This window comes from Aegilops tauschii, chromosome 3, assembly GCF_002575655.3.
Source record: "Aegilops tauschii subsp. strangulata cultivar AL8/78 chromosome 3, Aet v6.0, whole genome shotgun sequence".
Lineage (NCBI taxonomy): Eukaryota > Viridiplantae > Streptophyta > Magnoliopsida > Poales > Poaceae > Aegilops > Aegilops tauschii.
The window spans coordinates 350144348-350159494 of record NC_053037.3 but is presented as its reverse complement, the minus strand read 5'-3'; the positions used below and the strand labels follow the sequence as shown (position 1 = coordinate 350159494).

Genomic DNA, 15147 nt, shown 5'->3' with positions numbered 1-15147 from the left:
TTCTCGTCTCCTCTCCTGGCTGCAGTTTTATAACTAGAAGTATGATGACTAATCCAAGACTAGTTGTTGATGATGATGCAACTTCCTACTCCTTCCTAGACTAGCATAGTAGGATGCATGCAAGTAAAAGATTGTTAGAAACGAGCAACCAAACGACGACAGATTGTTGATAGGTGATTTATTAGTATCCGCAACCAAACACCGAAACAGTTGGACTGGAATGGAATCAGGAGTTGTACTGTACGCATGACATGAATACCCTATTGACATAGGTTAGCCATGCCACCTGTATGCAGTAACATCGACCTATATCCTCTCAACAACCAACCATGACTCCAATCAAGCGTCCGTGTACCAACGAAAACCAGACGCCTAACTTATGTTAACAAAAAAAAGGGACAATGAAATTTCAGGCCGCAGGTGAAGATTCCGTAAGAAGCATCTGATTCACATTAACTCGGAAATGGAAACGACAAACTGTACAGACGCTGCAATGCCGCCCATGCTCTTCTTCCGTATTCACATGCTCATGACCAGACGAAATAAATTACCAAAATCAGTAACGCTAGCTGTCTGTTTCTTTTTTTCTCATAAATATATTTGTTGAGAAAAAATTTAGCACACCATTAAAGAAACCCAAAATCCTAGAGTAAATTCGATCCAACGGCCAGGATTACACCGCGGCACCGTCTTCTGACGAAAGGAAACTAAGGAAAGGAAGGAAGGGTCCGATCAGAGCCAGAGGGCGCCGGCCTTCTTGAGGATGGGCACGAGCTCGCCGGAGATGTGGACGGCCATGAGGCGATCGAGGCCGCCGAGGAGCTTCCCCCCGACGAACACCGCCGGGAGCGCCGCTGCCTCCCCGCCGTCCGGCACGACCCCGGCGAGCGCGGCCTCGTCGGCGACCTCGTGCACGGCGGGGTTGACCCCGAGCCCCTGCAGCAGCCGCTTCACCACGTGGGTGAGGCAGCAGGCCCGCCTCCCCACCACCACGACCGGGCTCTCCGACACCGCCCTCTCAACCCCCGCCGCGTCCTCCCGGGACGCCGACGCCTCCGCGGTCTCCGTCTTGACGGCGACGGCCGCCTCCGCCGCCGGCGACGGGCGGGCCCAGGGCCGGGTGCTGCTGTAGGGGATGGCTTGGTACATTGCGCACGGCTACGTGGATGCTCCGGGCCTTCCCTCTTTTCCCTGTCTTGCGCGGGTGTGTGGTTCGTGTCTGCGATTGTTGGGCGTGTGTGTGATGGCTTGGGGAGGTGAAGGGGCCAGATATATACAGCGAGGAGGGAGGTGAGGTGGGAAGGTGACGACAGCACGGCGGTAGTATGTGGGACCCGCAGGACGCGGGGGAGCTTTCCGCGGGGACTGCACACGAGTTGTCGCGGGGAGTGACGTGGAGGGGCGTCAGCCGCTGTCGGGGCCGCCGGATCCGTGACGACAGCCGCTGCGACGCGGACGGCGGCGTTGCAGTTGGAAGTCAGATCATGGGGGTGGGCAGCGATGCGCGGGCTGAAAGGGTCTCACCGGACCGCAGTGTGGAATTTTCGGGTGTTTGGCCGGTGGATGTTGTTTTCCTTGGCTCTGGCTCTGGCTCTGAGAAACAAGATTCCAAGGATACCGCTTTGTTGAGCATGACCAAGGTCCTTTCAGCCCGAATTCAGATTCTTCGTGTTGGCCTCCTGAATTCAGATTATTCGTGTTACTTGACTTGTATTTTTCCCGCACCGATTCTCTCTGACTTGATCAAGTTACTGTACATTAGAGTTGAGAGGCACACTAGTGGTGGGAGCACAAACCACTGGTGCGGATTTTTTTCTTTCCATCGAATTGGGACTTTATTCAACGAAATAATATCCGGTTACAATCTGCCCGTAGGCTGCTAATGACAAAATCTACCTCGCAGAAAAAGTTGACAAAATATGGGCTTTGATCAAGCCGTACCCTCAAACGTACAAGCACACTGAGCACATCGATGGGCCGGGAAATCCGGGTCCCTACCAACATGACGAACCGAAAACAAAGAAAAACTAGGCATGACATTCTCCAATTCTTGTATGACAGGCGCCACAACCGAACGTGAATTTTGATGTGAGTTCCGTAGGTTGACAAGATCCAGGCAGTCAAACTCCATGATCACATGTGAATACTCGCGCAAATGGGCGAAGATCACCCCTTCTCTCGTAGCCAGCAGCTCGACACGAATGTGTCGAAAACTCCTCGCAAGGGCTTACACCATGCACCAAGAAACGATAGGTGAGATCGGGCCATGCCACCTGCTCCACCCGACATACCATCAGCGAAGATAGACCCGTCCATGTTGATGGTGATCCATCCCGCCTCCGGTGGTCTTCAACATTGCGTCCCATGCGTCCTCTGGCGCGATGGAATGTCAAGGATAGAAGGGGTTTCATGCACTCCTTTAATAGCCTGAACCGGATCATACCCATCTTCATTGTGTGTCCATCGGTTCCGTGATGACTATATGGCATGCATAATTGTGATAATTTTGCATCTTGAGTCCTCTGAGAACATTGGGTCTAGCAAAATATCACGAGACCATGTTTCTGGGTGCAACCTTGGCAGGCGAAGATTAAACCTATCCTTGCTACAATCCAAAACTTTTTACCATCTGTACATGAAATGAGACCATGCATCAAGTCCTCCCCCATATAGCGTGACAGATGTCACATATGCCAAATGGTTTAATATGTCCATACTTCAATATTTTGGAGTCCGGTAGTATATCGCGGAGCACCCGCCACCGGAATGCCCTAACCTTCGGTATGACATTCAGTTTCCAAAATGCAGACCACAACTGTTTATTTGTCGTTGAAGTTTCTGTAATCGTCCCTTCCTCTAGAGAGCTGGGCTTATTACGAGTCACGAGAGATTGATACGCTGACTTTACAGTATAGTTGCCTGACTTTTCCAATGACCATGCTAGGCTATCTTCTTCCCCAGATGGATTAAGAGGTATGTTCAATTTGGCTTATGCATCGGAGTGTAGAAAGTTCTGATGAACTAGCTCAATATTCCAACCGCATGTGTACTCATTGATAAGTCTGGAACTTTGGGTAAAGGTGCAGTACCTAGACGCCCCATAGGTTTTAGAGTAGCCGTGTTGGGAATCTATGGATCATTCCATGTACAGATGCTCAAACCGTCGCCAACCCTATCAAGCCGACGCCCGGGGCCTTCTTGCCCGCGATGATCGCCTGCCAGGTGGACGATGCTCGTGCAGGAGTTGTGGCATGTAAAAACTTTGTATGTGGATGGTACTTGCCCTTCAAAACTCTTGCACAAAGGGAGTCTGGGTGGGTCAACAGGCGACAACCTTGCTTACCGAGCATGGCAAGAATGAATGAAGGGAGATCCCTAAAACCCATCCCCCTTTCACTTTTGGAGATGCAAGTTTCTCCTAGGAAAACTAATGCAGAGATCACTTATCCAGAGAGCTACCCCATTAATACTTTGCCATTGATGATGAAACACCTTTGCAAGCATTTTAGTCAGTTGGAAACAGCTCATACTATATGTAGGAATTGCATGGGCAACTAATTTCAACAAAACCTCGCGGCCGACAGTTGGAAACAGCTCATATTAAATGTAAAAATTCCTCTCTGCCCAACCCCGAACCTTGCTTCGGATTCGTTCACCAATGTGAATGAACGTACCACTTATGATTCTTCCAATGGCAGTAGGCAGGCCCAAGTACTGTTCAGAGAATGCCTCCACCGATATCCCGAGAGCATAGTTTAAAAAACCGGACCGGACCGGCGGTTGGACCAAAAAACCGGTACCGGTGATCCCAGCGGGTTTTTAAGCACAACGGACAGTTCGAGGAATCGAACTGAAAAAAACTGGTCGAACCGACCAGTTTTTCTTAAAACCGGCGAATCGGTCGGTTCATAGAAAACCAGACGGTTCAATGTCATTTCCTTAAAAGCCCCTCAATCAAATCGTTTTCGTGCGAACAGGCTGGGGGTAGAATCCAAAAAGGAAGAAAACCTTCTTTTGGTAGGGTTCTGGCCAATTTCGGAGCCTTTCTCTTGATTTTGATCCCAGGCAAACCCCGTCGAGCGTAGCCGCCCTCCTCCGACGCGATCCTTGCCGGGTGCTGTGGTGCGGCAACGCCACCTCTCCCTCATGGCTCCACATGGCAGTAGTAGGCCACCAGCCCACGCCGCCACTCCTATGTCCTGCCGCCCTGAGCCACTTCTATTGATAATTGGCAAAGGGGACAACGCCGCCTAGTCGGTCTGGTCCATCCAAGTCCGATCTCCCTCCGCTCCAGTTAGTTCGACCAGTCCTCCCTCCGGTTTCCTCCCTCCGTTCCAGAGTCCAGGCTAGGAGCACCCGAGCAGGAGGACCAGGACGCCCGACGGTCCAATTAAACATTTTTTTATCTATTGATTGGTGTATTTATTGATAAAATATATACCATTTTATTGCTTCAAAAATCGACAATCGAACCGGTGAACCGGCGGTCCGACCGGTGAAAACATGAACCGATAGCCTTCCTGGTTCGAATTTTTAAACTATGGACCAAAGCCATGTTTTCTACTAGTGATATGAGGGTCAGACCGGGCGTTTGATGCCCGTTTGATGCGTCCGTCTGGGTCGAAAAATCATGACTGGGCAGTGACCGGGCGGGCCGCCCGGACGTTTGAGGAGGGTTTGTGGCGCCCGGTTGTAGATGCTCTTAGCAAGAGGATAAATGACAATAAATCCATGTTACTTATATCCTCATCAAAAAGAAAAAGGGTACTACGTACGTACGTAGGTGCGTGCGTACGTCCCAATATTTTATGGGAAAACTCCAATTGAGCAACTCCAAACTAGTGGTGGGAGAGCGATTCTAGAAAGGAATAGTTAGCAAGTGGCCAGCGTGAAAACTCCAATTGAGCATGTACTTGCTAGGACTCTCACAGTGAGGTTCACACACACGCTCTGATTTTGGGGGTGTTGCTGTCGCGTACCTAACACAATCCAATCGTGGCGAGAGCCGAAGTTTTGGACGCTGGGCGCCCAACGTTTCCAGGCGGAGTTGGCGTCGGCAGCACCATCGTAATGCAAGACGTCACTCGGTTTGGACCTGGATGGCTGGATGGACATTGTGCGCTGGTTTACGTACTGCGTACTGCTGCTCTCTCCACCTGTTTCCAAGACACGTTGGGCCTTTTCCAAGTAGAATAATGCTCGTCAAGCTCAGCCTTTGTGGGTCTAATCGATCCATCTTGCGACACGGTCAGATTATATGTACGTAAGCGCGTGCATAGTGTATTGCCGCCAGTAGAGCATATACTAGCATGCATGTGGATCACGTGTGACGTCGCCTTTCTTGGCCTCGTTATATCTTGCTTGGCAGAAGAGACGTACAGCACGTACGCATCTGGAACCTTGAAATTAAAAACAGTAATTGGAAAACTTCATGGTTTCTGCTCGGCGTATTGGGGGAGACGATTTGTTGGACGCATGTCCGGTTAGAACCCATTTTGTCTAAGCCAGAGAGCTATTTAAGAATTAGGTTTTAGTCTCGTGTGTTGAATATATTTTGTATAGGCAGTATATCGCATGTATATGTAGGATCATTTCCTATCTAGCCCCACCTCCTAGTTTTCATGTATAGTCGAGGCAGTGGGCTGCTCATTGTAAATATATACGTGTGTTTATGCACCTAATCAATTGAGAGTTGCATTGTCAAACAATATGGTATCAGTTTCCCTTCCACGATCCCTTTCCTAAGCTTCCGCTCCTGCCGCCGCCGCGCCCCTAGGCCGTTGCCGCTGCCCCTAGCCGCGCCGTCGCCGCACCTCCTCCCTGCCGCCGCTGCCTCCCTACAGCCGCCGCACCCTCTCCTCCCTCCCACAACCCTAGCCACTTCCCTCCATCGCCATGGCCTCACCCGGATCATCCGCCTCCGGTTCCACCAACAACAACCCGTTCGCCGGTCCGATCCCGTCCTCATCCGCGATCTTGACATCCATCGCTGTGTCCCCGTGTGCCTTGATCACTCCACCTCCACCTACTACTCCTGGAAAACATATTTCTCTCTAGTGTTCCGCGAGTATCATCTTCATGATCACGTCGACGGTTCCGTTGATTCCAGCCTCATGCTTGGTGATGAAGAGTGGACGACCATCGATGCTACGCTCATTCATTGGTTCTACCTCACCATCTCCCGTGATCTCTTCCACGCGGTGGTCACCGACGGGGATGACGCCCTCGCCGTTTGGACAAAACTCAACGGGCTATTCACCGACAACCAACTCCAACGCGGGGTTTTTCTTCAGCAAGAATTTTTTGGGTCTCATCAACTTGATTCATCCATCGATGATTATTACATGCGTCTCAAGAAACTTGCAGATGAGCTCCGTGACCTTGGCAAAACCATCTCCGACGACCTCCTCCTCACCGCCCTCACCGCCGGGCTCAATGAGGAGTTCGGTAACGCTGCCTCGAACCTCACCTTGATCCCGGAGCCAACCTTTCCCAAGGTCGTGGCTTATTTGAGTCTGGAGGAGCGTCGCATGAAGATGGCGAAAACCAGGGCTACCCACATCGCCCTCACCGTCGGGACTTCCAGCGGCGGCCCGCCACCGCCGTCTTCGCAGGCGCTTGCCGCGCCGCGGTTCTCTCCACCGGCGGCTTCCTACGGGCAGTACCCGCCGCCCGCGGGCTACTTCTAGGGGCCGCCGCCCCAGCCGGCCTCCTATGATCGTCGCCGTGGTGGGCGTTGCGGTCGGAAGGGCAACGACCAAGGCGGCCAGCCTCGCCAGCAGCAGGCCACCGCGCCTTGGGCCGCGGCCCAGCACCCGTGGACGGGCCTGGTTCATGCGTACAGCATGCCAGTGCCCTGCCCGCCCGCTCCCGGCCTCCTGGGCCCGCGTCCCACCTCGCACCAGGCGTTGTACGCTGCGCTCCTGTCAGCACCGTACGCCGTGCCCCCGCCAGCGCCCTATGCCGCGGTGCCGTACGCCGCGCTGCCGCCGGCCCCTTACGCCGCCCAACCGTCGGCGCCCCCACTCCCGCCGGCTCCGTGGGACCCAACCCTCCTTGCGGTGCTCCACTCCGCCCCCTAGCCGGCCAACTACACGGGTGGCGGTGATTGGTACATGGACACCGGCGCCACCGCTCATATGGCTGCCAACCCCGGTACTCTCCACACTTCTTACCCCGTCCATACTTCCAATCGCATTACCGTCGGTGATGGATCATCACTTCCCATTACACACATAGGACATGCTTACTTTCCGTCTACATCCACACCGATATCATTATCTAACATACTTGTGTCTCCCGACCTCATTAAAAATCTTGTTTCCGTTCGTTCTCTTACTCGTGAAAATCCTGTTACCGTTGAATTTGACATGTGTGGTTTTTCTGTCAAGGACGCTCGTACCCGGATGGTGCTCCACTGATGTGATAGCCTCGACGAGCTCTACCCAGTCCACCCACCCGCCTCCACCAACACATCTCCGCCCGCCCTCTCCGTCGGTGTGGACCTTTGGCACGCTCGCTTGGGACATCCCAACGACACACTCTTCGTCATATTCTTTGGAGTTTTTCTTTCACTTGTAATAAGATCGACGGACACACTTGTCATGCGTGTCGTCTAGGCAAACATACTCGTCTTCCCTTTAGCACTTCCTCTTCAGTTGCATCGTATCCCAATGAAATACTTCATAGTGATGTGTGGACTTCTCTAATACGTCTCCAACGTATCTATAATTTATGAAGTATTCATGCTATTATATTATCTGTTTTGGATGTTTATGGGCTTTACTAAACACTTTTATATTATTTTTGGGACTAACCTATTAACCCAGAGCCCAGTGCCAGTTTCTGTTTTTCCCTTTTTTCAGTGTTTCGCAGAAAAGGAATATCAAACGGAGTCCAAACGGAATGAAACCTTCGGGAGAGTTATTTTTTGAACGGAAGCAATCCAGAAGACTTGGGGTGTACGTAAGGGAAGCAACGAGGAAGGCACGAGGCAGGGGCGCGCCCTCCACCCTCGTGGGCCCCTCGTGGCTCCCCTGACGTATTTCTTCCTCCTATATATACAATATACCCTAAAACCATCGGGGAACAGAACAGATCGGGAGTTCCGCCGCCGCAAGCCTCTGTAGCCACCAAAAACCAATCGAGACCCTATTCCGGCACCCTGCCGGAGGGGGGATCCCTCACCGGTGGCCATCTTCATCATCCCGGCGATCTCCATGACGAGGAGTGAGTAGTTCACCCTCGGGGCTGAGGGTATGTACCAGTAGCTATGTGTTTGATCTCTCTCTCTCTCGTGATCTAGATTTGGCACGATCTTGATGTATCGCGAGCTTTGCTATTATAGTTGGATCTTATGATGTTTCTCACCCTCTACTCTCTTGTAATGGATTGAGTTTTCCATTTGAAGTTATCTTATCGGATTGAGTCTTTAAGGATTTGAGAACACTTGATGTATGTCTTGCATGTGCTTATCTGTGGTGACAATGGGATATTCACGTGATCCACTTGATGTATGTTTTGGTGATCAACTTGCGGGTTCCGTTTGTGAACTTATGCATAGGGGTTGGCACACGTTTTCGTCTTGACTCTCCGGTAGAAACTTTGGGGCACTCTTTGAAGTTCTATGTGTTGGTTGAATAGATGAATCTGAGACTATGTGATGCATATCGTATCATACCCACGGATACTTGAGGTGACATTGGAGTATCTAGGTGACATTAGGGTTTTGGTTGATTTGTGTCTTAAGGTGTTATTCTAGTACGAACTCTAGGATAGATCGAACGGAAAGAATAGCTTCGTGTTATTTTACTACAGACTCTTGAATAGATTGATCAGAAAGGATAACTTTGAGGTGGTTTCGTACCCTACCATAATCTCTTCGTTTGTTCTCCTCTATTAGTGACTTTGGAGTGACTCTTTGTTGCATGTTGAGGGATAGTTATATGATCCAATTATGTTATTATTGTTGAGAGAACTTGCACTAGTGAAAGTATGAACCCTAGGCCTTGTTTCAAAGCATTGCAATACCGTTTGTGCCCACGTTTATCATTATTTACCTTGCTGTTTTTATATTTTCAGATTACAAAAACCTTTATCTACTATCCATATTGCACTTGTATCACCATCTCTTCACCGAACTAGTGCACCTATACAATTTACCATTGTATTGGGTGTGTTGGGGACACAAGAGACTCTTTGTTATTTGGTTGCAGGGTTGTTTGAGAGAGACCATCTTCATCCTACACCTCCCACGGATTGATAAACCTTAGGTCATCCACTTGAGGGAAATTTGCTACTGTCCTACAAACCTCTGCACTTGGAGGCCCAACAACGTCTACAAGGAGAAGGTTGCGTAGTAGACATCAAGCTCTTTTCTGGCGCCGTTGCCGGGGAGGTGAGTGCTTGAAGGTATATCTTTAGATCTTGCAATCGAATCTTTTTGTTTCTTGTTTTATCACTAGTTTAGTCTATAAAAGAAAACTACAAAAAATGGAATTGAGAGTGCCTCATATGCTTCATCTTTTTAATGTCTTTCGTGAAAATAAGGATTCCGATAATTGTGCTCAAGTGCTAGAAGAAGAATGCATTAGAATGTTTGGCACTAAATATTAGAATGATGAGCATGATTGCAATGTTGTTAGTATGAATTCCTTGAATACCCATGATGCTAATGATATGCAAAGCCACAAGCTTGGGGATGTTATGTTTGATGAAGATGATATGTTTAGTCCCCCAAGTTTTGATGAGCAAATTTACTATGATGAAAGCATGCCTCCTATTTATGATGATTATTGTGATGACACGTATGCTATAAAGAATAAACATAACCATGAAACTTGTCATCATGATTTTAATTTTCAATTGGATTATGCTTCACATGATAGTTATTTTGTTGAGTTTGCTCCCACTACTACTGATGAGAATAAATTTGCTTATGTGGAGAGTAGTAAAATTTCTATGCAAGTAGATCATGAAAAGAATGCTTTATGTGCTGGTTATATGGTTGAATTCATTCATGATGCTACCGAAAATTATTATGAGAGAGGATCATATGCTTCTACATATTGCAATAATATCAAGTTTCCTCTCTATGTGCTTATAGTTTTAAAGTTATGCTTGTTTTGCCTTCCTATGCTAGTTGATTATTGTTCCCATAAGCTGTTTGCTCACAAAATCCCTATGCATAGGAAGTGGGTTAGACTTAAATGTGCTAGTCATATGCTTCATGATGCTCTCTTTGTGTTTCAATTCTTATCTTTTATGTGAGCATCATTGAAATCATCATGCCTAGCTAGGGGCATTAAACGTTAGCGCTTGTTGGGAGGCAACCCAATTTTTATTTTTGTTCTTTGCTTTTTGCTCCTGTTTAGTAATAAATAATCTATCTAGCCTCTGGTTAGATGTGGTTTTATGTTTTAATTAATTTTTGTGCCAAGTTAAACCTATAGTATCTTCTTGGATAATAATTGTTTGATCTTGCTGAAAAAGTCAGAAACTTTCTGCTCACGAAAACAATTGTTAAAAATCACCAGAAAGTGATAAAATACATATTCCAATTTCAGTAGATCCATAATCAAATTATCTAGGTCTTCCTATTTTTGCAGATTTTTCTGAGTTCCAGAAGTTTGCGTTTGATACAGATTACTACAGACTGTTCTGTTTTTGACAGATTCTGTTTTCTATGTGTTGTTTGCTTATTTTGATGAATCTATGAGTAGTATCGGAGGGTATGAACCATAGAGAAGTTGGAATACAGTAGATATTACACCAATATGAATTTAGAATGAGTTCACAACAGTACCTAAGTGGTGATTTATTTTCTTATACTAACGGAGCTTACGAGTTTTCTGTTAAGTTTTGTGTTGTGAAGTTTTCAAGTTTTGGGTAAAGATTCGATGGACCATGGAATAAGGAGTGGCAAGAGCCTAAGCTTAAGGATGCCCAAGGCACCCCAAGGTAATATCCAAGGACAACCAAGAGCCTAAGCTTGGGGATGCCCCGGAAGGCATCCCCTCTTTCGTCTTCGTTCATCGGTAACTTTACTTGGAGCTATATTTTTATTCACCACATGATATGTGTTTTGCTTGGAGCATCATTTTATTTTGTTAGTATTTGCTTGCTGTCATTTAGAATAATGTTTTGCATCTCTATTTTCAATAAAAGTGGCATTGATAGCGTCTACTATGCCTATTTTACAAGTCTACATGTTGCTGTTTGAAAACAAGAAGTTTACCGCTGTTGCAAAAATTCCCTAGAAAAGTAAGAATGTGATAAAATGTTGAAACCTTTTGCATAATAAGGTCTGATAAATTTACTACAGTGGGAATTTTCTTTCATAATTTTTGGAGCTAGGGAAGTATGGATCTTGCTGCATTCTTTACAGACTGTCCTGTTTAGGCAGATTGCTGTTATGTTTGCATTGTTTGCATATGTTTGCTTGTTTAATGATTCTATTTGAGGATAGGACTATTAAATATGCAGAGGCATTTAGTATGCAATGTTGAATAATAATTTTAGTGATTTGGTACAGTAGAGTATGATAAGGTTTTTGCATTGGTTTATACTAACTTATCTCACGAGTCTTTGTTGAGTTTTGTGTGGATGAAGCTTTTGAGATTTAGGGAGACTGTGATATGAGAGGAATTAAGGAGACACAAAAGCTCAAGCTTGGGGATGGCCAAGGCATCCAGATAATATTTGAAGAAGTCTCAAGCGTCTAAGCTTGGGGATGCCCCGGTTGGCATCCCACCTTTCTTCTTCAACAACTATCGGTTAGTTTCGGTTGATCCTAAGTTTTTGCTTCTTCACGTGATGTCTTCTATTCTTAGAAGACATTTTATTTTGTTTTGCTTGATGTTTGAATAAAATACCAAGATCTGAAATTATTAAATGGGAGAGTCTTCACATAGCTACATAATTATTTAAGTAGTTTGTCATTTGCTCATGTGCTTCACTTATATCCTATGAGTAAATAGTTGAATGAGCGAATATCATAAATCTGAAATTATTTATGTTTCATATGCTTATCCCATGGGGAGTAATGACTTCACATATAAGAAGTAGAGGTGGTAAATTTATTGAATGTTAGCAAACATTGTATTGGTCACTTGAACAATTCATGAAAGAATATTGAGGGAAGAGAGATTTCACATATAAATATACTATCTTGGATATCTATTGTAATTGTGAGCACTCATTAAAATATGACATGTTAAAAGGTTGATGTTGGACAAGGAAGAGAACGTAATGGGTTATGTTTTCTTATATCTGAAATAAAGTATATTGTCATGGATCATCCAACATGTTGAGCCTGCCTTTCTCCCTCATGCTAGCCAATTCTTTGCACCAAGTAGAGATACTACTTGTGCTTCCGAATATCCCTTAAACCCGGTTTTGCCATGAGAGTCCACCATATCTACCTATGGATTGAGTAAGATCCTTCAAGTAAGTTGTCATCGGTGCATGCAATAAAAATTGCTCTCTAAATATGTATGATTTATTAGTGTGGAGAAAATAAGCTTTATACTGCATAATAAAGGTCCTTATCACAAGTGGCAATATAAAGTGATGTTCTTTCGCATTAAGATTTTGTGCATCCAACTATAAAAGCGCATGACAACCTCTGCTTCCCTCTCGAAGGGCCTATCTTTACTCTTGTCTTATACCTTATGCAAGAGTCATGGTGATCTTCACCTTTCCTTTTTACATTTTATCCTTTGGCAAGCACATTGTGTTGGAAAGATCCTGATATATATATATCCAATTGGATGTAAGGCATCATGAACTATTATTGTTGACATTACCCTTGAGGTAAAAGGTTGGGAGGCGAATCTATAAGCCCCTATCTTTCTCTGTGTCTGATTTAAACTCTGAACCCATAAATATCGCGTGAGTGTTAGCAATTGTGAAAGACTAAATGATAGCTGAGTATGTGGAGTTTGCTAAATCAAAGCTCTGACATAGACTCTTCCTGAAAATAAGATTAATTGTAATTGTTTGATGACTAATAACACGGTTTGTTAGTTTTCAAGAAGGTTTATGATCTATACTTTAACATGTGAATAGCTTGTTACCTGATTATGAGAAGCTTTATGAGTTAAACTATTGTTATGACATATGATGATGCTAGAAAAGGTGATTGAAATTATCATTGATCAAACTTGTGCACCTGCTAGCATTCACACTTCATAAATTATTTCTTTTATCATTTACCTACTCGAGGATGAGCAGGAATTAAGCTTGGGGATGCTGATACGTCTCCAACGTATCTATAATTTATGAAGTATTCATGCTATTATATTATCTGTTTTGGATGTTTATGGGCTTTACTAAACACTTTTACATTATTTTTGGGACTAACCTATTAACCCAGAAGTGCCAGTTTCTGTTTTCCCCTTGTTTCAGTGTTTCGCAAAAAAGGAATATCAACCGGAGTGCAAACGGAATGAAACCTTCGGGAGAGTTATTTTTGGAACGGAAGCAATCCAGAAGACTTGGGGTGTATGTAAGGGAAGCAACGAGGAAGGCACGAGGCAGGGGGCGCGCCCCCCCCCCCTCGGCGTGCCCTCCACCCTCATGGGCCCCTCGTGGCTCCCCTGACGTATTTCTTCCTCCTATATATACCAATATACCCTAAAACCATCGGGGAACAGAATAGATCAGGAGTTCCGCCGCCGCAAGCCTCTGTAGCCACAAAAAACCAATCGGGACCCTGTTCCGGCACCCTGCCGGAGGGGGGATCCCTCACCGGTGGCCATCTTCATCATCCTGGCAATCTCCATGACGAGGAGGGAGTAGTTCACCCTCGGGGCTGAGGGTATGTACCAGTAGCTATGTGTTTGATCTCTCTCTCTCGTGTTCTCGATTTGGCACGATCTTGATGTATCGCGAGCTTTGCTATTATAGTTGGATCTTATGATGTTTCTCCCCCCTACTCTCTTGTAATGGATTGAGTTTTCCCTTTGAAGTTATCTTATCGGATTGAGTCTTTAAGGATTTGAGAACACTTGATGTATGTCTTGCATGTGCTTATCTGTGGTGACAATGGGATATTCACGTGATCCACTTGATGTATGTTTTGGTGATCAACTTGCGGGTTCCGTTTGTGAACTTATGCATAGGGGTTGGCACACGTTTTCGTCTTGACTCTCCGGTAGAAACTTTGGGGCACTCTTTGAAGTTCTATGTGTTGGTTGAATAGATGAATCTGGGACTATGTGATGCATATCGTATAATCATACCCACGGATACTTGAGGTGACATTGGAGTATCTAGGTGACATTAGGGTTTTGGTTGATTTGTGTCTTAAGGTGTTATTCTAGTACGAACTCTAGGATAGATCGAATGGAAAGAATAGCTCGTGTTATTTTACTACGGACTCTTGAATAGATTGATCAGAAAGGATAACTTTGAGGTGGTTTCGTACCCTACCATAATCTCTTCGTTTGTTCTCCTCTATCAGTGACTTTGGAGTGACTCTTTGTTGCATGTTGAGGGATAGTTATATGATCCAATTATGTTATTATTGTTGAGAGAACTTGCACTAGTGAAAGTATGAACCCTAGGCCTTGTTTCAAAGCATTGCAATACCGTTTGTGCTCACGTTTATCATTAGTTACCTTGCTGTTTTTATAGTTTCAGATTACAAAAACCTTTATCTACTATCCATATTGCACTTGTATCACCATCTCTTCGCCGAACTAGTGCACCTATACAATTTACTATTGTATTGGGTGTGTTGGGGACACAAGAGACTCTTTGTTATTTGGTTGCAGGGTTGTTTGAGAGAGACCATCTTCATCCTACACCTCCCACGGATTGATAAACCTTAGGTCATCCACTTGAGGGAATTTTGCTACTGTCCTACAAACCTCTGCACTTGGAGGCCCAACAACGTCTACAAGGAGAAGCTTGCGTAGTAGACATCATTCTCCAGTTGCGAGTAATACCGACTATATTTACTATCTCGCACTATGTGTGGACCTTCCATTCTCTGCATTTTGGATAATTTTTCGCACTATGTGTGGACCTTCCCGTTGCGGCGGAAATACGATGTCATATCCATTCTCACCGCCTTTTACTCATATGTCACCATACAGTTTGGTCGCTCCATTCATGCCATCCAAACGGACAATGGGAAGGAAT

General features: G+C 45.8%; 2 protein-coding genes across 2 annotated transcripts; one reads left to right on the top strand and one right to left on the bottom strand.

The window, feature by feature from the left end:
• Window positions 1-427: 427 nt before the first annotated feature.
• LOC109739406 (monothiol glutaredoxin-S5) lies at window positions 428-1258 on the bottom strand. Its single transcript, XM_020298490.4, has one exon. The coding sequence runs from the start codon at window positions 1147-1149 to the stop codon at window positions 733-735; it is 417 nt and encodes a 138-aa protein (XP_020154079.1). The 5' UTR covers window positions 1150-1258; the 3' UTR covers window positions 428-732.
• Window positions 1259-6113: 4855 nt separating this feature from the next.
• Window positions 6114-6689, top strand: LOC109739405 (uncharacterized). Its single transcript, XM_020298489.1, has one exon. The coding sequence runs from the start codon at window positions 6114-6116 to the stop codon at window positions 6687-6689; it is 576 nt and encodes a 191-aa protein (XP_020154078.1).
• Window positions 6690-15147: the final 8458 nt, after the last annotated feature.